Here is a 23,397-nt window from a genome sequence, read left to right as displayed (position 1 = left end):
TTGAAAAACATATTTTGATAAAAAAATGGGGCTCAAACAAGGGCTTAATCTCCATCAAACAAGTTAAAACTCTATGTAAGGAGACTCAAAATATAATGTCCAATTTGAATTAGCATAAGGCCCCCAAAATATCAGGGCGGTCCTGTCAATTGATTAGAATACATGAATTGAATGTGGTCTTCCATTTCCTTAGGCAGATTCATCCCCTTCTTGTGCGGATGATAGGTGACAATGAGATGGGTAAGTGCTCCAAGAATTCAGTGGAATTAACAGGAAGATTTCACTAAAGCTAAATGGCAAACTGTACGAAACCCTGGTTAGACCGGCCCTACTTTATGGTGGAGTGTAGGTTACTAAAGCTGAGAGCATATCCATAAAATGAATATAGTGGAAATGATAATGCTAAGAAGAACGTGTAATCATAATAAAATGGACTAGATAAAAAATAAGAATTTATGCCAATAGTCAGAGTGTGCCGGGTGAGGATAAATTAAAGAAAGGTCGAAGTAGTTGGGCCACGTTAAAAAAAAAAGAAAAAAAGGTTGAACCCCCACCGTCTCATCTCTAGAGTTTTGTGAAGGAGGTAAATCGCAAGATGTGCTTCAACATGTCAGGGAACAAGAGCTGTATGTACACTGCGCCTACAATGAGTCTAATTCCATATTTCAAGAATCGAACCCCCCATACTGTGACTGCTAACAAGACGTAAGATAACTTCACTCCTATTCTTTGTATTGATGGGAATCTATCTAAGAAAGAAGCTCCGAATACGAGGGATCTCAATTGTTCGATGCTTGTGAAAAAATGCCGTTGGTTTTTTAGGCCTACTAGGGCCTTTAAGCCAACCCCATGTTAATACTCTGATGTCATACTAGCTAACGAGACATCCCAAATTTCAGGTGGCGTGATTAAACATATTTTAGCTCGAAACTCTTGAGACTAGGAAATCAAGATTTGCCCCTGAATTTAAGATCGTAGTATTTTAATAAGTGAGAATGAATACTTTTACCATCCACTTGTTAATTTTGACCTCGTCATCTTCAATTTTTACTTGGTCTTATTATAGAGAGTGTTTGAGAGTGATTTTTCATTCAAAAAAATTGATTTTTTGACCGTTATTTCACTATTCTAACAATAAAGTTTGACTTTTTCTCTCATAAGTGACCCTCACTTTTCTCCTAATAGTGAAAAAATCAATTTTTAAAATCGCTCCCAAACCGGGCCTATATAAAATTCCTATGATGACTTGTTTAAGTTAAGTCCTTGAATAAGTTCGTCCAACTTCATACCCAATCCTATAGCATATTCTGATCCCTTCATATCAACACTATATTTCAATGTATTTTGATAGTAGTGACAACCCGGTGTACGACCCCTCACAACAGGGGGGCCCACGGCGAATAAAAAAATCATTGGCTCCTCTATTGTGAGGGGGTTGGTGACACCCAATGTACAACTAACACGATCCATTTTCAAAATAGTTGATTTGACATCAACTGTGTATAAGTACTACGTATGATTGATGCCTCTGAGGGCATCAATTGTATATAAGTACCATGTATGACTGTATATATCAAGTATAGATATACATTTGATATACAACAGTATATATGAGTTATAAGCACTACATATGACTGATGCCTCTGAGTAGTGATGGCAATGGGTCAAGCTGGTTCGGCTCGGCCTTTTAACCCACGAGCTCGACTCGGCCTCGTGGCGAGTCAAGCTCGTGGCTTGTGAAAAACTAGTTGAGCTCGAGCTCGTGGGCCGAGCTGAGCTCACGAGCCGTGAGCTCGTGTTTTTTTTTAAATTTTTAAATTTTTAAATTTATTTTTTTGCACATTTTTTGCCCATTTTTTTAAAAAAATTTCATTTTTTTGGACGAGTCCACGAGCCGACTCGTCAAAATGGCTCGTGGGCCTTGGAATCGAGCCCCCTGCTCGGCTCGGACTCATCATTTGACGAGCCCGAGTCGCCCACGAGCCGAGTTTTAATGAGCTGAGCGATTGGGCCGACGAGCCGCTCAACCTGTTTGACATCCCTATCTCTGAGGGTCATGGATTTATAATTACATGGCATCACTCAATCACTAAGCTTTTTAAAGTTCAGTGATTTATGATCAATTGTCTAATCACTCTTAATTCTATATTTGCAGAGTATACTGTTATTACCCCCATTCAGACAAACTTTTTAGTGGGGAACAGTTTGATTTGCCCTTTGTTCAAAGTAGGATTACTATATCTGATAAATATGACTCAATTGTGGGACCATTGATGGTTGATATGAATTAGGAAAAGAAAAATTACAACATATGCAAATTAACTATGAGCTTGTATAGTCAAAATTTGCTATCTTACAAGTTGGGTTAACAAAAAATTGAGTAGATCAAAATTCATATATCAGTCACAAAGTTGATCGTTCCAATGGTCACTGAGCTTAGGCCCATATTTTTTATTGGTTATTGAAGTTTAAATTGTCGAATTTTGGTCACTGAACTTAGGTTCATGTCTTCAATTGCTTACTAAAGTTTAAAATATCGAGTTTTAGCCACTAAATTTTGAAAAATGTTGAACATTACTCACTGAATTTTGAAAAATGAGGTACATTACTCACTATAAATTCGATATTTTTCAAAGTTCAACAGTTATGCTAATGAATAACGTACAATATATTCTAAAGTTCAGTGGCCAAAATTCGACATTTTAAATTTAAGCGAGCAATAGAAGCCATAGATCTAAGTTCAGTGAGCAATTGAAAATACTGACCTAAGTTTAGTGTCCAAAACTCAACATTTTAAATTTTAGTGACCAATCAAAAACATAAATCTAAGTTCAGTGATAATTGGAACAATTAATGCATCAGTCACATTAGACGGATTTTGATCCACACAATTTATAGGTGGTCAATCAATAATATATTTTTTTGCCAAACACGATCTACAGTATTCTAGTCTTAAATTCGCAACTCAGCAAAGTTTCACTTTACGAAAGGTATTGTGTCCAGTTCAGTCCACTTGTTTTTAAATGGTAAAATGGTGAAATCTCTGCAAATTTTCTGAACTGCCCGGTTTCTTTTCCCCTTCTTAATCTAGTATCTCCCCAACTCAATGAAATTTGACATTTTTACTATCAGATTATTGAACAGCTTACTACTAACACAAGGATGACTCCTGCCAAAAACATGGGAGTTAATGAATAACTTGTTACTTTAAGAATTCTATGGATAAGTCTAGCATTATTTTCCCTAATTTTAATTCGAAGTTTTTAATCAGTACATTGGTCAATCTCCTCTGAGAAATAGTTTTTTCTTGAACTAAATTTTATGAATAGTGTTGTTTGTACGGTAACACGTCAACACCTTGTCTGACAACTATTATTTGAAAAATCTTTTTTCTACATACTAATTTTCAATTATACATTCACACAATAAAATACTTTGGACGCAAACTCAAAAATTTTTTAGCTTTTAACCACACATTTTCCTAAAAATCACCATTCAAAACATTATTTTTCCCAAACAATGGCTATCAAATAGGGGCTAAATGATATGTTCAATCAAATATAGAGATAAAGATTCCATGCTATCGAATATATCATTTAATTTTATCTAAACATAGTCTTCATCGTGGAGCTAGCTTCATAATAATTGTTCGATAGCCTATGGTTAACCAGTTTTGGAATAAACGACTAAAGATTAGAGAAACGTTTCACATCTCTGTTGAATTATTGATTTGCTTTTCTCAAAAGGATTATTCTATTTGTACTAAATCATGTACAAAATAGGTTACAAAATCAACAAGTGGCGGCTCTCTATTGGAAGGGCAGTTGTGGGGCCAGCTGCCCCTCCAATCGACAGCCGCCACTTATTAATTTTGTAACCCTTTTTGTATCTCATTTTGTACTCATAGCATGATCCTTCTTAAAATTCTTAGAACATGACATGCTTTGGAATTGATGGGACACAAAAGAAACTTTGTACATAGACTTTATTTATTGTGTCAAAATCATTGCAATTTGTTTCCTGTTATTTGCAATTATTCATCATTTTATTTATTTTTATTTTTTGAACAAAACAACAGTTGCAACATTTTTTTTTTTTAACTACACAAAGCGTTTTTTTAATCAGTAGTACAATAATATTTATGATGCAGAGGCAATCCAAAAGCGTTAAATAGATTGAGTTGAGCCACTTGATTTGTCCACCTTTGGGAAAATTTATTTTACGAAAAGAAATATAAAGTTGAAAAAACCTTCCTCTTTATCACGATTTAGGATCAACTACAATATGCATACAGGATTAAAATTGTAGAAGAATTAATAGTTTGTGTAAAAATAAATTAAAAACAAATATAATGTTAATGTACACTAATAAATCTAGAATTTATTTTACTACCAAATTCATGAAGATTATAATTGCTAAAAATATTTAGCAATATTTTAGAAAATTTAAGAACAAAAACTACAACTAATAGAAATAATAAGTAAAAGGAAAGTTGAAATTGAAGAATAATTGAAAACAACGGAACAAGTGTGTAATATTTGCAAAATTATACTGCTTATATAGAATTATGAAATATAATGAAATTCATTTACCACCCATCTCTATTTATAGACCCTTTGTTCAACATAAAAATTTCAAATTTTAAAATTTGAGTTTAGGAGTTTATGAGGCAAGACGACGAGCGATTTGTCTACTCAACAACGACAAGCGACTTGTCTCTACTGTTAAGGAGATCTTTCTGGCCAAGATCTACTATGAAACTTGATTAAAACATGATTTAGTTCATTTACGTCTCGATGAACGAACGAACGAATGAAGAACAATAGATGTATAAAAACATGGACATAACTCCACATGTCTATGTTTGGCTCAGGTTTATAAAATATTTATAAATATTCAAATCATTTTTCATATATACATTTTGAACAACTCACAAATATATACAACATTCATCACTCATTTTTATTTACTTATAATTTAAATCGTTTATTAATACTTCCCTAACATGCTCTAAGAGCTTATTGTGGTATAAGAGAAGCTACACTTACAGAATTTCCTTTACATAATTATTTCAGGGACAACCGTCTCCTTGTGATAATTTTGTCAAAAATTTTATGTACACTTGAGAATAATTCTTGTGGTATATCCTAAAGCTGTAAAAAGAGTAAAGGGAACGATAGTACATTATTCAGTTGTCTATTTATTTATGACAAAGAAAATATTGATGGGACAAAGAATATGGGTTAATTGTGATACATATTGGTCTTACTTTCAGTGTCAAAATTTGTGATGTCGGCAAGGAACCTTGGTTGTATATCATTTATGGTGTCCAACGTTGGACGGCAACTTGCGGAATATTGTAAACTACTTTATAGACGAAAGAAGTGGTACTAGATAATTCTGGATAATTTTGTCAATAATAATAATTAAATTTTTTTTTTCACTTAATCAGGTCAAAGTATTTTATGATTCGACTTATCAAACATGAAAAACTGATAATTTCATATATAATGTAATAATTTTTGGTACAAAAAAATCCACACAGATACGAAAGAAAAGTTCTTATATTTTTTGTCTGATAAATTGTCGACGAATTTATTATTAAATAATGTTACTATTAACAAAGATTCATTAATTGAGATGCAAGTTACAAAAGGACATCTTCACACGTTTGACTCGATTATTTAAAGTCTCAATATGTCCGGTGTTGTTCAGTTACAATGGGGTCTTTTTCTTCCTAATTTTTTGAAAGAAAATGGTGATACAGTTTTCAATTTGGCATTGATAGTTATATTTACTTTATCGTATAAACTCTATAAATTAAAAATGTTTAGATTATGCAGAATCTATTCATTAAGAGAGCAATTAATTTAATGAAAAATTTAAGCATCTAAATATGAATTGTATTCTACCAATGTAAGTATTAATCCACTAAAAATATTTAATTAACCAAAAAATTAAATACAGCATATATATTATATTAAACATAAGAACTATTTTGGTAAACACAAACTCTAGAAAAGTATTATCTTATCACTGTATCATAATTGTAACTTATCCCATCTCCTCAAGTTAGAAAAATTACTTACATAGTATAAATTGTTGATTTATAGAGTACTAAATTATGGAGATTATACCATTATTCATTAAGACAATTTATCAAACGTACATCTATCGTTCTCTCTTGAATGAATCCACTTTATACTATAACACTGTTGGATCTCAATCTAAGAGAAACCACTTTCATTTTGAAGTATAAGAAAGAATTGAGCGAGAATTGGCTTGGGATGCTTGCTCTCCTAAATCGAAAGATCTCTTATCTAGAAAGTAAAAAATCAATACCATATTTTAGTGATATGTTTAATATATAATACTAAACAATGTATGGGTGAGTAGTGGATGTCTAGGCAAAGGTTGTTGGAAGTGGTGGGTCAATTGGGTCGACTTTGACCACAATTTTAAGTGGGACCCGATGTTCAATGTATCGAAATTAATGCTCAATTAAATTCTACGTTCCGAGCAGATGAGTGTAGAATATTTAATTGTGAAAAATCACTTTAATATGAATGAGAAATTATGGTTGAAAGTTGGACAATAAATAAGAGGAATAAATGGGAAAGAATTGGAAAAATGTTCCAATCCCACATAGGTTACAAACACAACCTTGAACCACTTAATAAACTTCAGTTTGGATATGGGTTTGAGCCCCAAGGGGTACCAATAGTCTTTGAAAGGAGGGAGTCTTAGACAATGTCTAAACTAATCCAAAGGCCACACGCGCGCGCGCCGCCGTCCGTCTGACCGGTCGGGTCAGGGCGTGGGTGTGGGTCTGGGATAATATTAATTAATTTATTATTATTATTATTATTATTATGATTATTTAAAAAAAATTCAATTATTCCCTCCCTTTGATAGTTTATTAATCGACCCATCAGTTTGCTAAAACTGTGCGTTAAGTGGGCATGAGTGGTGGATGAAAACTGCTCAACCGTCAACACTCTCCTCTATTTGAATGGTCCTTAGGCTTTCAATGAAAGAACACACCGAAACATTACAAAATCATTTTTCTGCATACATACTTTTTTTTTTTTTGCAATAGTCTACAGAGAGTACTTCTATTCTGGTTCGTTGCCTTGCAGTCGAAGTGCTGCTTCTACAAGTATCTGATCGTTGTATCTTGGGAGATGCTTTACCACATACCGTAAGTACCGTGTGACGGGGTAAAAACGTCTTAAGGACGGAGAGCCTAGTTCTCGCCTCGATCATCCTCATTCCGAATTCTGGACTTCTTTATGCTTTTGTTTTTATTCTGTGCAATTTATTTTCCAAAAATAATATTCTGTTTTTACTGTTTTGCAATATTTCATCTGATTTAGCAAGTCATTTATGGAAAATATGTTCTGTACAACAATATACCAACAAACTTAAGATGTTTTTATTAGAAAAATATTTTCCAAAATTGTACTTGCTTATTTCTAACTTTTGCAGATTGCGAAATTACTATTCTGCAGAATTTTAATTTGTAAATTCTGACTGGTTGATCTTCTGTTTTGAAAAACAGAAATGGCTAACACTGTTGGGATCAATGCAATTTCCCCTACTGTGGTTGTGACGCCAACTGTGGCTACTGTAATGCCGACAATGTCTGGTCCTTCAGGTTCAACTCATGTTCCTCACGGAGAGAAACCTGAAAAATTTAATGGGGTCGATTTTAAGAGATGGCGGCAGAAAATGCTGTTCTTTCTCACCACTTTGAACTTGGCAAAGTTTCTCACGGAGGATCCTCCTACTGTTCAACAAGGAGAAAATAATCGAGCTTCGATTATTGCCTTGGACGCATGGAAACATTCCGATTTTTTATGCAAAAATTATGTACTAAATGGACTTAATGATTCGCTATATGGTGTATATAGCATAATGAAAACTACAAAAGAACTATGAGAATCTTTAGAGAAAAAATATAAAATTGAAGATGCTGGATCTAAAAAATTTCTTGTCGAAAACTTTTTGGAATACAAAATGATTGACTCTAAATCTGTTATTTCCCAAGTTCAAGATTTGCAGGTACTCCTCCATGATTTACATGCTGAAAAAATGACTGTAAGTGAGTCATTCCAAGTAGCAGCGGTAATTGAAAAACTCCCGCCTTCATGGAGAGATTTCAAAAATTACCTCAAACACAAACATAAGGAAAGGAACATGGAGGAGTTGATTGTGCGTTTGAGGATCGAAGAAGATACTAAGAAATCTGAAAGGAGGAACGGGGGACAAAGCATGGAAGCTAAGGCAAATACGATTGAACCAAGTTCAAAGAAGAACATGAAAAGGAAGCACTCAAACTTTGCTCCGAAGAAAAAAGAAAACAACCAGAAGAACAAGAAGTTCAAAGGGGACTGCTTCAATTGTGGCAAACCTGGACATCGTGCAATTGACTGTCGCAAGCCTAAAAAGCAGAATGACCGTGTACATGTTGTTGAAACTGAAAATCTATCTGAAGGTGTTCAAGAAATGCACCTATCTGCTGTAATATCTGAATGTAATAGTGTTGAAAATCCCAGGGAATGGTGGGTGGACACTGGTGCCACTCGCCACATTTGTGCTGAAAAGAATGTGTTTTCTGATTACAAAACTATCAATGGAGAACAACTGTTCATGGAAAATTCCTCAAGTTCAAAAGTTGAAGGACAAGGAAAGGTAACCTTGAAGATGACATCTGGCAAGGAACTCGTCCTCAACAATGTGCTGCATGTGCCGGATATCCGGAAAAATCTTATTTCTGGTTCTCTTCTTAGCAAGAATGGGTTTAAGTTAGTATTTGTATCTGACAAATTTGTACTAACTAAAAATGAGATGTTCGTTGGAAAAGGTTATATGACCGATGGGATGTTCAAGATGAACGTCCTTACTATTGTACCTAAATTGAACAAGATTAATGAAACTTCTACTTCTGCGTATATTGTTGATTCTTCTTGTTAATGGCATAAAAGATTAGGACATGCAAACTTTAAATCTGTGCGCAAATTAATGAAATTAAATTTGCTACCTTCTCTAAATTTTGATCCTAATCACAAATGTGAAACTTGTGTTGAGGCTAAGTTAGCCAAAAGACCATTTTCTTCAATTGATAGAAATACTTTACCTTTAGAATTAATTCACAGCGATATATGTGATTTGAAATTCGTACAGACTAAAGGTGGGAAAAAGTATTTCATCACTTTCTTTGACGATTGCACTCGGTACTGTTATGTTTATCTATTAAAAAGCAAAGATGAGACTTTGAAAATGTTTAAACATTTTAAGAATGAAGTTGAAAATCAACTTAGCAAAACAATAAAAATTATTCGAAGTGATAGAGGTGGAGAATATGGAGCGCCGTTTGAAGAATTTTGTTCTCAACAAGGCATTATTCATCAAACAACGGTTCCTTACTCATCTCAATCTAATGGTATTGCGGAACGAAAGAACCGCACGCTTAAAGAAATGATGAATGCTATGTTGATTAATTCTGGCCTACCACAAAATTTGTGGGGGGAGGCTATCCTCTCGGCAAATCACATTCTTAACAAAATACCACACAAAGTAAAGGATGAAACACCTTACGAATTATGGAAAGGTCATAAATCTTCATATAAATACTTGAAAGTGTGGGGGTGTTTGGCAAAGGTAGAAGTGCCAAAACCTAAACAGATAAAAATAGGATCAAAAACTGTAGATTGCATATTTATTGGATATGCTCATAACAGTAGTGCATATCGCTTTCTTGTGCATAAATCCGAGATTACGGATATACATGAAGATACAATAATTGAATCAAGGAATGCAAGTTTTTTCGAAGATGTCTTTCCTCGTAAAGACAAAAGTGATGTAAGTTCAACGAAAAGAACTTACGATACTGCAAATGATGATGAAAATGAAGAAGAACTCAGACGCAGTAAAAGGGATAGGAAGTCTACGTCCTTCAGTTCAGAATTTATAACGTAAGTGATCGAAAATGAACCAAAGACATTCAGTGAAGCAATGTCAACACCAGAGGCTCCTTTTTGGAAAGAAGCTATCAATAGTGAAATTGAATCGATAATGCAAAATCATACTTGGGAGTTGGTTGATCTCCCACCTGGAAATAAACCTCTAGGTTGCAAGTGGATTTTCAAGAAAAAGTTAAAATCGGATGGATCTATTGATAAATACAAAGCTCGTTTGGTAGCAAAAGGATATAGATAAAAAGAAGGTCTTGATTTCTTTGATACTTACTCACCAGTAATGAGAATTACTTCGATAAGAATCCTTATTGCAATTGCTGCGCTACATAAACTCGAAATTTATCAAATGGATGTTAAAACAGCTTTTCTAAATGGTGAGTTAGAAGAAGAAATATACATGGAGCAACCTGAAGGATTTGTCGCTCATGGACAAGAGAAAAAGGTTTGCAGACTCGTTAAATCTTTATATGGACTAAAACAGGCGCCAAAGCAGTGGCACCAAAAGTTTGACAAAACAATGCTGTCAAATGGTTTTAAATTTAACGAATGTGATAAATGTGTGTATAATAAGAGCACACCGACATCATATGTCTTAGTATGTCTATATGTGGATGATATGCTAATTCTGGGTAGCAATCATGATATCATTGTCTCCACTAAGAAAATACTAACAAAACATTTTGACATGAAGGACATGGGTGTAGCAGATGTAATTCTTGGAATTAAAATTTCTAAAATACTAGATGGCCTCGTTCTTTCACAATCTCATTATGTTGAGTCTGTGCTAAAGAGATTTGGAGTCTTTGATGAAAGTACAGTCAAAACTCCAGTAGACACGAGTCTACACTTAGCAAAAAATAGAAGTGAACATGTACATCAATTAAGATATTCTCAGGTTATTGGAAGTCTGATGTATTTAATGAACTGCAGACGTCCTGACATTGTATTCGCAGTTAATAAATTGAGTAGGTTCACATGTAATTCAAGCAATGATCACTGGAAGGCATTGAATAGGGTACTTCGATACTTAAAACATACCTTAAAATTTGGATTACATTATATGAGATATCCAGCAGTATTAGAAGGATATTGTGATGCAAATTGGATATCTGATATGAAAAATTCCAAATCCACAAGTGGTCATATATTTACACTTGGTGGTGCGGCAGTGTCTTGGAAATCCTCAAAGCAAACTTGCATAACTCGATCAATAATGGAATCGGAGTTTATTGCATTAAATAAAGCTGGAGAAGAAGCAGAATGACTTCGTAACTTCTTAGAGGATATCCCGTGTTGGCCTAAACCGGTGCCTGCAATTAGTATTCACTGTGACAATCAGTCTGCTATTGCTAGGGCACAAAATTGCATGTATAATGGTAAGTCTAGATATATACGTCGTAGACACAATACCATAAAGCAGTTGATCTCAAATGGTATTATCGCCATTGATTATGTGAAATCAAAGGAGAATCTCGCGGATCCGCTTACAAAAGGTCTACCAAGAGATCAAGTATATTATCTATCAAAGGGAATGGGATTAAAGTCGAACATGCATGAATCTTAATGATGGTAACCCAGCCTTGTTGACTGGAGATCCCAAGATCTTGGTTCAATGGGACAACTAAGTTATTAAGACTCAGTTAAGCACTTAACCATCCCTTTATAAAAAGTGCTGTTTGCAGAAAGTAAAAGGCTAAGTTGTAACTTTTAATGATTCCTATAGTTTGGATAAATCAAGTGGGGTATAGCAGAATACTCTTAATAGGAGATCACCTATATAAGTGTGAAGTGGGGCCACTCCTATGAGAATTTGAGGCTTAAAATTCTCTAAAGCACTTATGAATCTCAAGAATTGTTCAGAGCCAAAATGAACACAACTATGAGAACCTAAGAATTGAATAGAAAGGTTATTGTGTGGATACTGTTGCCTTGGTTTACACCAACGGCTGAACAGATCAAGACATCAGTTTACTGATTAGCCAAGTAAACTCGATAGTATTCCACTAAGGCAGGTTCAAAGCCAAAAGCTACATCTCCTGATGCAATAAGTCTTTCGCCTGTACTCTCTGTTCGTGTCTGCATTGCATAGTTATGATAATTTCCATTCATGTGGGGGATTGTTGGAAGTGGTGGGTCAATTGGGTCAACTTTGACCACAATTTTAAGTGGGACCCGATGTTCGATGTATCGAAATTAATGCTCAATTAAATTCTAAGTTCCGAGCAGATGAGTGTAGAATATTTAATTGTGAAAAACCACTTCAATATGAATGAGAATTTATGGTTGAAAGTTGAACAATAAATAAGAGGAATAAATGGGAAAGAATTGGAAAAATGTTCCAATTCCACATATGTTGCAAACACAACCTTGAACCACTTAATAAATTTCAAGTTTGGATACGGGTTTGGGCCCCAAGGGGTACCAATAGTCTTTGAAAGGGAGGAGTCTTAGACAATGTTTAGACTAATCCAAAGGCCGCGCGCGTGCGCCGCCACCACCCGTCCGACCGGGCGGGAGGGAGGTCAGGTCGGGTCGGGTCGGGTGTGGGTTAATATTAATTAATTGTTATTATTATTATTATTATTTAAAAAATTCAATTATTCCTCCCTTTGCTAGTTTATTAACCGACCCATCAGTTTGCTAAAACTGTGCTTTAAGTAGGCATGAGTGATGGATGAAAACTGCTCAACCGTCAACACTCTCCTCTATTTGAATGGTCCTTAGGCTTTCAATGAAAGAACACACCGAAACATTACAAAATCATTTTTCTGAATACATACTTGGCTTAATATTAATTAATTTATTATTATTATTATTATTATTATTTAAAAAAATTTAATTATTCCCTCCCTTTGATAGTTTATTAACCGACCATCAATTTGCTAAAACTGTGCGTTAAGTGGGCATGAGTGGTGGATGAAAACTGCTCAATCGTCAACACTCTCCTCTATTTGAATGGTCCTTAGGCTTTCAATGAAAGAACACACCGAAACATTACAAAATCATTTTTCTGCATACATATTTTTTTTCTGCAATAGTTTACAGAGAGTACTTCTGTTCTGGTTCGTTGCCTTGCAGTCGAAGTGCTGCTTCTACAAGTATCTTATCGTTGTATTTTGGGAGATGCTTTACCATATACCGTAAGCACCGTGTGACGGGGTAAAAACGTCTTAAGGACGGAGAGCCTAGTTCTCGCCTCGATCATCCTCATTCCGAATTCTGGACTTCTTTATGCTTCTGTTTTTATTCTGTGCAATTTATTTTCCAAAAATAATATTCTATTTTTACTGTTTTGCAATATTTCATCTGATTTAGCATGTTATTTATGGAAAATATGTTCTGTACAACAATATACCAACAAAGGTCAATGTATTCGCAAAGTTTTTAGAGCCTGACTTGTTCCAACTCAATGTGTGCTTCCTATATCTTGTTATAATCATCACAATTGAAGATGTCCAAATGTACTATCTTTCTAAATATGGATAGTCTGCTTTAATGCCAAAGGAGTTGTGATCATTGACTTCTTACTTTACCATGAATTGAGATAATTACTTAAATATGAACTATTGAATATTGTAAATGTAAATGAATGAGATTGCCAATTCAATGAACATTAAAGTAATCAATAGTTCAAGAGAAAACTTAAGAATTCTTTAGAGCTTAAGTTGATAAATCTTTATTGCATTGTAGAATTAAGCAAAATTGACAAAATGAGTGGTCCAAAATTACTATTCACGTAAAATTTATGTGTTATCCCAACAAGTGAATGTAAGGTACACAAGACTTATTTAATCTTCTTGTCTATTTTTTCACGTGATCCCAAAATTTTTCGTCTGTCTTGCTCTCATTTCTAAAAGGCACATCAATCTATTCCATAATATAGAGCTTCAATTTTCGCCCTCCATATTCATGTAAAGAAATCCTCACCACAAAATAATAATAATAAATAAATAAATAAAAATAAAATAAATATTCAAAGAAGATTATTGAAGAATTATGAAAGACAAATCCTCAAAAGAATTTTTCTTTGAGCCCTCGTGAACTGAATTAAGGGGGTGTTTGAGCCACATTATTTTAGTAATAATGTATTCTTGAATAGTGTATTGATGGAAAATGTGTGGTTAAAAAATAAAAAAAAATTTGATATGCGTGTAATGTTATCTTATAAAAGAATGCGTGGTTAAAATAATGTCAAATCACTGTTGAAGAATGTAATTTTTTAAGATAACGTAGCTCAAATAGACCCTAAATAATTTAATAATAATGGGATCCAAAGTGGACCACAAACAATAAAATAATCCCACTTGCAACCACCGCATTAGTTTTGTTGGATGGATGCGATCGTTCTACATGTGTTCAAATTATATATGTTATTTACTCATTAAACGAACCCCCCACCCCCCTCTCCCCACTACCACTTTTATTTTTTGTCTGAAGCATTAAAAAATTGCACTTAATTGTGTAATCATCAACTATGATGTTTGAGATGTTAATAAAGTCCTTAATTCACGGCAGGCCAAATTGTTCTTTCTAATATTTAATGAAGAAAACAAGTAAAGAAATCATAATTTAAATAGTTGAGACACTAAATTATGACAAACAAGTATTCTTCTTGTACTTTTTTCCTTTTATTATTATTATTATTTTTGGTTAATAAAAAATTTAGGAAGTGCAACTCTAAAGTCTTACCACCACATAATTTAAGGATCCAATATAGCAAGATTTTTGAAATGTTAAAAGTTACGTCAGATTAAGAAGTTACTCATAAATCTTTTTGAAAAATCTTTTGAAAACTCTTTATTTGATTAAAAAAGCTTTTAGATAAAACTATCTTAAAGTTACACTTTTTCAAGAAATCCTTCAACTAAAGGGGGGAAAAGCAAAAATTCTGCTAAACGGACCCTAATCCAATTTACTTAGTTAATTAACTAGAATATGATCGTTTATACTCCTCGACGTCCTCGTGGCCCTGCATAACACACGTTGTATGATTTTTTTAAAAAACAGTTCGAGGCACTACAGTATGCTCTGTATAATTCATTGTTACATGCAAAACAATAGAGTTTAGGGAGAGCCAACTCATATATTTTAAGAAGCATTGCCAAATTAATTTTATAAAACAAAACTGTATGATCAGATTATTTTAAACTCGGATTCAATCAATAAAAGGGTAGGTTCTTTTTCAAATTGAATCTAGAGAAAATAAAAAGAAAAAGGCTTATCTCATTCTTCTTAGAACGGTTTATTTCTTGAAATTACAATTCGAATTTATACATGCTTGTTATTACTTACTAATAATTAATCACCTCCAAAGAGTTCTGCAACTCAGCGGGGTCTTCTAGTTTTCTCATTATTCTTCTACATGTCAATACTTGAATCCAGGGTCTGCCCTGAGGACGTAGAGGTGGTGCAACCGTACAGGACTTCATAATCATAGGCACCACACATAAAATTATTTATATTTATATTTTTGCTAATTAAATTTCTTTAGAAGAGTACTTTAAAATATGAGCTTTTAAAGATTAAAGTTGCTTTCCACCTGCACTCCTACCTCTTTTTTTCTTTTTCTTTTTCCTTTTTTATGACATGTACATGGAAAAAAATGTATAAACATTTGAGAATTATAATTTAGTTAAGTAATAACTTTACATTCAACGAATTAATATAATAATAAATTATTTTTTTTTGTCTTTATATATAACCTAACATGAATTATTTATTATTACTTATCTTGACAATAAATTAAAATCTTATTACAAATAGTGATTTGTCCATTTCCAACATGTTAATACTCAGTGGGGTTTAGTTAGATCTACTGCCAGTATTTTATACATATTGGATCCGACATGAAATCTCTGATAGATTTGCTACACTAGTTCAATGTAAAATAGACTAGGAAAAACCCTGACGTTCCAACAAAAAAGCCATTCCATTTAATCTAATTATAATTTGTAACATATTCAGTAACCAAATTCACATGTCTCGCAGGACATGTTAACATTAAAGACAGGAAAAGTTGGTGGTTACCATCAGTTACCATACTGCTCCTATCTTACAATCAAAATCAGCTACGAATCCTTTTGTTTATGTGTCTGTATGCATATATGTTTCACTGCACGCCCATAGTTTGATAAATATTGGGAAAATTAGGTCAGTGCTTCATAATCTTTAAATATAGACGTCAACATTACAGTTTTGCCATTAACTTCAAGTCACATGCGATTTTAACACTCATATTAACAGTTTACGCTACATAAAGACCTAGATTCACATATTTAAATAGGTTGAGACTCAGAGCTTAACTTTTGAAGGTTAAAGAGCCATAACCACATTAAAATGTTAGAGAGTCCAATCTTAATTCCTTTTTTAATAAATATCAGACATCAAGCGAATCTTGGTTTGTAAATTAAACCAATGGCTTTGTTAATTTAATTTAGATATATCTCTAGGATTTTTATCAAAATACGTAACCATGCATAATTGTATTAGGAAAAGATAACTTCAGCAAAAACATAAAAGCTCAAAAGTATTGGTTAATTAGACTAGACGTGTGTACTTAAAGAGAGAGGCCACAATAAGAGGGTAAAAACTCAAGCAGAGACCATGGACATAAATTAGTGTATGCATGTCATGTCAAAGTTTAAAATGCATGTTAAATATGTTTGGATTTTATTATATAACGAGATTATAATTATGGAAGTAATGAGTCATATGAAATGTATGAATAATATTGGTGGTTTGGTATTCCCGTGTTAATAAGATTATTATCTTTTACTATTCTGAAAAAACTCGATTGTTGAAATAGTCAATTAAGTCTATGGCAAACTTTTATGATTGTTTTGAAATCAGTATTTTAGTATTTTGCAAACAAAAGTAATTTATTGTTGTTCCCGAATATAATTACTAAACTAGACATGGACTAAAATGAAATCATATTGAATTATTATTATTTTAAAATTTAATTTTAGTTTTATAACAATATTTAGTATTATTCAATATTTTTCTAAAACTACATATTCACTATAGTTATTTTCAAATGAATATATATATATATATATATATAATATTTTTAAAATTATAAAATGAATAATGATTCGTATAGTAGAAAAGGAATTAATTTAGATAACTGAAGTTAAAATTAATATTTTAATTATAAATAATTGAAGAGAGTTTAGATTCTTTCATAGTCAATATTCTAAAATTTAGCAAACACCTAAAATAATTTCTAATTGTTAAAGAATCAGAGGTTGAGCTCTAAATTAATTTCAAATTTTGATCCAAAATTTTAATTTACTAATATGGAAATCCAAATACACACATATATTTTTTTAAGTTTTATCTTTTCTTACAAGTGCAGATTTTTGCCTTCTTACAAAATGAATTTTTTTTTTTTATGTATGTGTACAATTTTCATAATTTGTGAGATAACGAGTTGAACTCGAGACATTTCTTATGTAGCAGTGGCCATTATTTTCATTATTTATAAATTCACTTCAAGAAACAGGATAATGCTAGTACACTTCCGTTTATGTGAGCACTGAATTACTGATTTCACTCCAAAAATGATCTTAATTATGCTAACAAATTTATGTTATAAAATGCATAGAATAGTACTATCAAAAAATTTTCTGGAGTCTCATTTCACATGAATTACTGTGAATTTGCTTGAGCATCAGGGCAGACTTACTGCTTTGCAGTATTGGCTGTAGCTCACTGTGAAGCTGGGCAAAATAATAGATTAATTATTTTCCCTTTCGTTTCATAAAATTAGTGTTCACGAAAAAAATATATTTCAATTTAAACCCACCGCAAGTGTACGATTTGTTAACAAGTAATAAGGTGAATTTGAGTTCAGGTATCGTCCCATAGAGAATAAGTTAGTTGGTGAATTTGAGTTCAGGTATCGTCCCATAGAGAATAAGTTAGTTCGATTTTAAATATCGTGACTTTAACCAAAACAAGAATAATACGATGTATTTATTATGATGAAATTATAACTAAAGTAAATTATGTATGCAATTATGAATAAATTAACTAAACTAAATGGCAAATTGTATTAAATGCAAGTTAATGTATTTGATGAATGACACGCATACTAAGATCACGAATTCCTATGTAATAATTCTTTTAACCTTAGTTTTATACTTTGACAACAAAATTGTATACCAAAGAATCAATGTTCTTATTATATTCAACAATCTCTCTCGAATAATGTTAAACATATTCTCATATACGATCCAACTATATTTCTATGGCAAATGCGAACATATAAGAATGTATAAATTTTTATGAACATTTAAAATTTCATGAAAGGTATAGCAGTATATATCTATTTCCTATAGAACGGTATGATGATTTATACCATATCAAGTATATTTCCCTTCTTTAGAATGCATAAAATAAGTCACCATATTTACACAATTTCAGTTCACATTAATCGTGGAAAAAATAAATTCATATAAATCATTCAATATCGAAAACGTGCTTTTGATGTCAAATAAGTAAAACTAAAGATTAAAAATTCATACTACACGGTTCATCGTTCTCCAAGCACAAATAAAACTAGTCTGACATGTTAAAAAGAAGAAATTAACAATAATATTTAAGAAATGACATCACCAATTTAAATCTTCAATTGGGTCTTCGGGTCTTCAAATCAATCTTCACGTTTCTTGTCTCCTTCTATGCTCTAAAATCCTTATGAATGTGTTGGAATGCATAATAAACACCTATGGATAGCCCCAGAGTTTTGAAAGTCGTACCAAGATTGATTTCCATAAGAATTTTAATTATATAAGGAAATCAGGTTTTTCGTGCCGGAATTGTACTATGCTATAATTAAATGCTATAGCATAGTTCATTAAAAATAGGCCTTCAAGACTCTGAAAAGTAGGTATGCGACCGCAAAGTATTGGCAAACTTTCAAAATTTGAATTTTAGTCTTCTAACTTTGTTTTCTCGTTTCTCGACCTCTTTTCTCATTTCTTCTTCTTCCAACACTTCATGTTTTCAACAATTTGGCCCTTAGCTCTTTGACATCCTCATTTATGCTTCCGGGTCATCTTTTCACTATTTACACTTTGGTCCCTAAACTTTGATTTTCTTCCAATTTGATCCTTTTCCGCTTGTTTTTCCTAGATTTCGCCACATTCGTCAATGTTGTTCTACAAAACATAACTTATATAAAATTAAGCCATATTTCAACATATTTAACAACAATTATTCATGTTTTGTGGTCAGAATAAGTGTGTAAAATGCACTTTTCAATTAGTTCCATTTTTTTTTATATAATAAAAAATTGGCCCAAAAAATTCATCCCACATTTTATTTTATCTTTTTAATTTTATCCATGATTAATTCATTTTTTTTTCCTTTGAAAAATCATTTTTCAACAAAATAATTAAAAAATGACCAGTGCTTAGCACTAATGTCATATATACTTCCTTTTCATATGTGTGAACATGCAATCTTTTAATTAAAAAATGTAGTTTTCATTCATTTCTTCCTCCCCTTACTGGACTGATCTTCTTCTATCTATTCTTTTATCTTTATCCTTCAATATTTTTGTCCATGGCGTATGCATTTTCTTGGTGGTTCCAGTCATTTCATGACTCTTGGATCCCAATCTTCTTTTTTTTAATCATGATTATCCTTTTAGCCCTTTTCATCATGAAGAAAAGAGTTTATTGCAATTGTGAGATTTGTCAAACATACATTAATTCAAGTTGGAAAATCCAATTTGATAATTTCTGTGATTGGTACACTCATTTGCTTAAAAAATCTACCACTCGCACAATTCATATTCATGTTCTTGGTAATACTATAACAGCAAATCCCGACAACGTTGAATATATGCTAAAAACCAGGTTTGACAATTTCCCAAAAGGCAAACATTTTTCTGCAATATTGGCTGATTTCTTGGGCAGGGGCATATTCAACGTGGATGGTGACTTGTGGAGGTTTCAAAGAAAAATTACCAGTCTTGAACTCGGTCGTGCGTCAGTAAAAAAATACGCTTTTGAAGTTGTTAATCATGAGATTGATCAACGGCTGTCACCTCTTTTAGCATCTGTCGCAGGTAAAGAAGATGAAATCTTGGATATGCAAGATGTTTTCAAAAGATTTTCCTTTGATAGTATTTGCAGAGTTTCATTTGGTTTGGACCCCAAATGTCTTGATCTGTCACTCCCTATAACAAAATTCGCTGCCGCCTTCGACCTGGCATCAAAACTGTCAGCCGAAAGAGCCATGACGGCGTCGCCACTTCTTTGGAAGATGAAGAGATTGTTTAATGTTGGAAGCGAGAGAAAACTCCAGCGGGCAATCAAGATAATAAATATGTTAGCACAAGAAGTCATTAAGCAAAGGCGAAAATTCAGATTTTCCGAGGAGAAAGATCTTCTGTCAAGATTTATGGGTACCATTAGTGATGAAAAGTACCTTAGGGATATTGTGATTAGTTTCCTCTTGGCTGGCCGTGACACAGTGGCATCTGCCTTGACGAGCTTTTTCTGGTTGATGGCAAAGCACCCCGAGGTGGAGGCCAGTATTCTGGTCGAAGCTGATCGAGTAATTGGCCAAAACAAAGAACTCACAAGCTACAAAAAACTCAAAGAACTTCACTATTTGCATGCTGCAGTGTACGAGAGCATGAGATTGTACCCACCAATCCAATTTGACTCAAAATTCTGTTTAGAAGATGATCGTTTGCCTGATGGTACTTTTGTGAAAAAGGGCACCAGGGTTACTTACCATCCCTATGCAATGGGCAGGATGGAAGAGATTTGGGGGCCGGATTGCATGGAATTCAAGCCAGAAAGATGGTTGAAGAACGACGGCCTTTTCTTTCAAGAAAACCCTTTTAAGTACCCAGTTTTTCAAGCAGGAGTTAGGATATGTTTAGGTAAAGAAATGGCCCTCGTGGAGCTCAAAAGTGTTGCACTTTCATTGCTGAGGAGATTTCGTATCGAATTAGCCCAACAGCAGCCCACTCCCAGTTTTTCTCCCGGCCTCACTTCCACTTTTCGAGGTGGTGTACCAGTGTTGGTCCGACCACGTAAAGCTCCATCCTAGTACACATCAAGAATTACACAGAGCATGTTCAGCACAAGTTACTACACAATTGAACAGTATCTAGTAATTCTTCAATTTATACACTATCTATTGATTCGAGCATGCCCATATTGTACAAACCTTAAATTAAGGTCATCCATGAGTAGAAAGAACCATGATTTCTATATCAAGGTGCCTAATCCAGAATGTATTATAACCGGTATTTCTAGTGTTGGTACTTTTTCGTGCAAAGATTGGTTGGCGGATGGCCAATTTACTGCCAACTGAAGTCTATGGCTCATTGCTTTTGATGGACGATACGGGAAGTTTTCACTTTTGAGGTTAAATGTCCTTATCCCCTCTGGACGGCTCAAGTCTGGCTGTGCATATGAAATTGTAGATGTGCATTAAATTAGTGTCTGTCAATGTAAGGAAATGTTTATTGGTAACATGTACCATTGTATCCTTTGAAGTGAAAATTTATGGAAATTTCAAATATTTGAAACCTTTTGTTTCTTTGTGATCGAATTGAGTGACTAGTACAAAATTATATATATTTAAGTTAGCGATACTACTTGAGTGGGGCCCTATGTAAGATAGTCAAGATACAGTTGAATAATTAACATGATATATTTGATTATATTCCAAACGGAGGTTGTTACGCCCCTATCGGAGCCACTTCGTAAATTTCACCACTACACCATACGAGGTGTCCACCGCCAACTCGAAGTGTTTTCGAAGTGACTCCTCTCAATGAAACAATCCTATTGAACTGGCTGAAGCCCAATGCACTACAAGGTTTTCCTTCCGCCGCCACTTTCAGAAGGAGATATGTGTCAAGATCTTCTCTGCCCCCATGGGCTTAATTGATTTAACGTCTCCAAGGGTCTAGTTGATGTGACATATCAACTTTATATCAACTTAACTCAAGAGAAGTTATTACCCGCCCACTCTATACGCGCGGCTGATTGACGCTTATGAGCAGACGCTGCACACTATCATATGCATACACGTGTCTCACATCCAACAGTTCTCCTCACCTATAAATACCCAAAGTTTGACAAGAGGCAAAGGTAATAAAACTCTTGCAACTTAACTCTTCATAATAAGAAAATATATACAATCTTTTCCCCACTCTCTTGCACAACCCGGGCACTGTTCCGATCACCAGATACTAACTTGACCGTCCGAGTGTATGTGGTCGCCTCCATCCCAGCTGGTTCTGACCGTGTGCATCTGACAGTGTGTTGATTGTGCACAGGGAGGATCATGTGGAGTAGCTATCGGTTGGTCACGTAGGAGGTCCAATTCACGAGGTCAACAGATTGGCGCCGTCTGTGGGAAACTTCCCCCATCCAAAGTTCTACATTCTCCACCGGAAAGCCATTGACTTACCCTGAAAAGGGCATGTTCTTGAAAAAGAACAAAGTCGAATTACAATCAAGATTCTTATTACCCTTGAAAAAGTGGGTAAGATGAGTTCCAGCAATGAGGACGCAAACCCCAGGATGGACGCCTCTGAAGAAGAGGTGCCCCGAAGCAATGTCACTCACCAAAAACCCCCTCACCGGCGTCGTCGAGGTGAAAGAGCGATCATGCTCACTGAAGGAATGGACCAAATAGTTGTAGGCATGAGAGAGATTGCAGCTCAGAATATGGCGATGCATGAATTCTTCATGCGAGCCCAAGGTCATCAGGCGCCCAAACGCCCCAAGGATCTTACCCAGCTCATGAAGTCCCTGCGCCTCGTCCCTGAGGCCATATGAGCCAACACAGAGAGCCCCCCTCGAGAGAGAAGTGGGTACGAAAGTCATATCCTATGTACAAGGGAGCTAGGCAGCAGAACCGGAATTGGAGGACAACTTCCCACCAGAATATAAAGCATAAAGGTCAGTCAGTGTCTTTAAGCAGATAGGGTAGGACCCTAGTAATAGGATTCACTTAGTGGAAAGATCAGTTTGGCAAGGAGAAGAACAAGAACAAGCACCCCTTCTACCTAGAAATAGGAAGGAGAGAAGGAACTTAGTTGATAGGGGATAGCCGAAGAAGACCACCTCCACCTCCCCAGAACATGCAAGATGATGAGGACTCCGAAGGGCCGTGTCGATCTTACGAGATTGATGATGATGATGATAACCTCCCTTTTTCAAGGAAAATTCGAAGCTCCCCAATGCCTGCGAATTTCATGCCCCCTAAAATCCCTAAATATGAAGGAAAATGGGACCCAGAGAAGCACCTCATGAAGTACATGACACAGATGAGTCTCAAGGGAGCCTCGCCTGCTTTGAAATACAGAGCTTTCTACCTAACCCTGGTCGGAGCCACTGAAGTATGGTACAATAGGCTACCTCCCCTGAGCATTAGG

General features: G+C 34.2%; 1 protein-coding gene across 1 annotated transcript; it reads left to right on the top strand.

Moving 5' to 3' along the window:
* The first annotated feature begins 19,463 nt into the window (after window positions 1–19,463).
* Window positions 19,464–21,530, top strand: LOC111399705 (cytochrome P450 94C1-like). The gene has a single exon (XM_023027165.1). The coding sequence runs from the start codon at window positions 19,551–19,553 to the stop codon at window positions 21,051–21,053; it is 1,503 nt and encodes a 500-aa protein (XP_022882933.1). The 5' UTR covers window positions 19,464–19,550; the 3' UTR covers window positions 21,054–21,530.
* Window positions 21,531–23,397: the final 1,867 nt, after the last annotated feature.

Source organism: Olea europaea, chromosome 9 (assembly GCF_002742605.1).
Source record: "Olea europaea var. sylvestris chromosome 9, O_europaea_v1, whole genome shotgun sequence".
Lineage (NCBI taxonomy): Eukaryota > Viridiplantae > Streptophyta > Magnoliopsida > Lamiales > Oleaceae > Olea > Olea europaea.
This window is presented reverse-complemented; position numbering and strand designations above follow the sequence as displayed.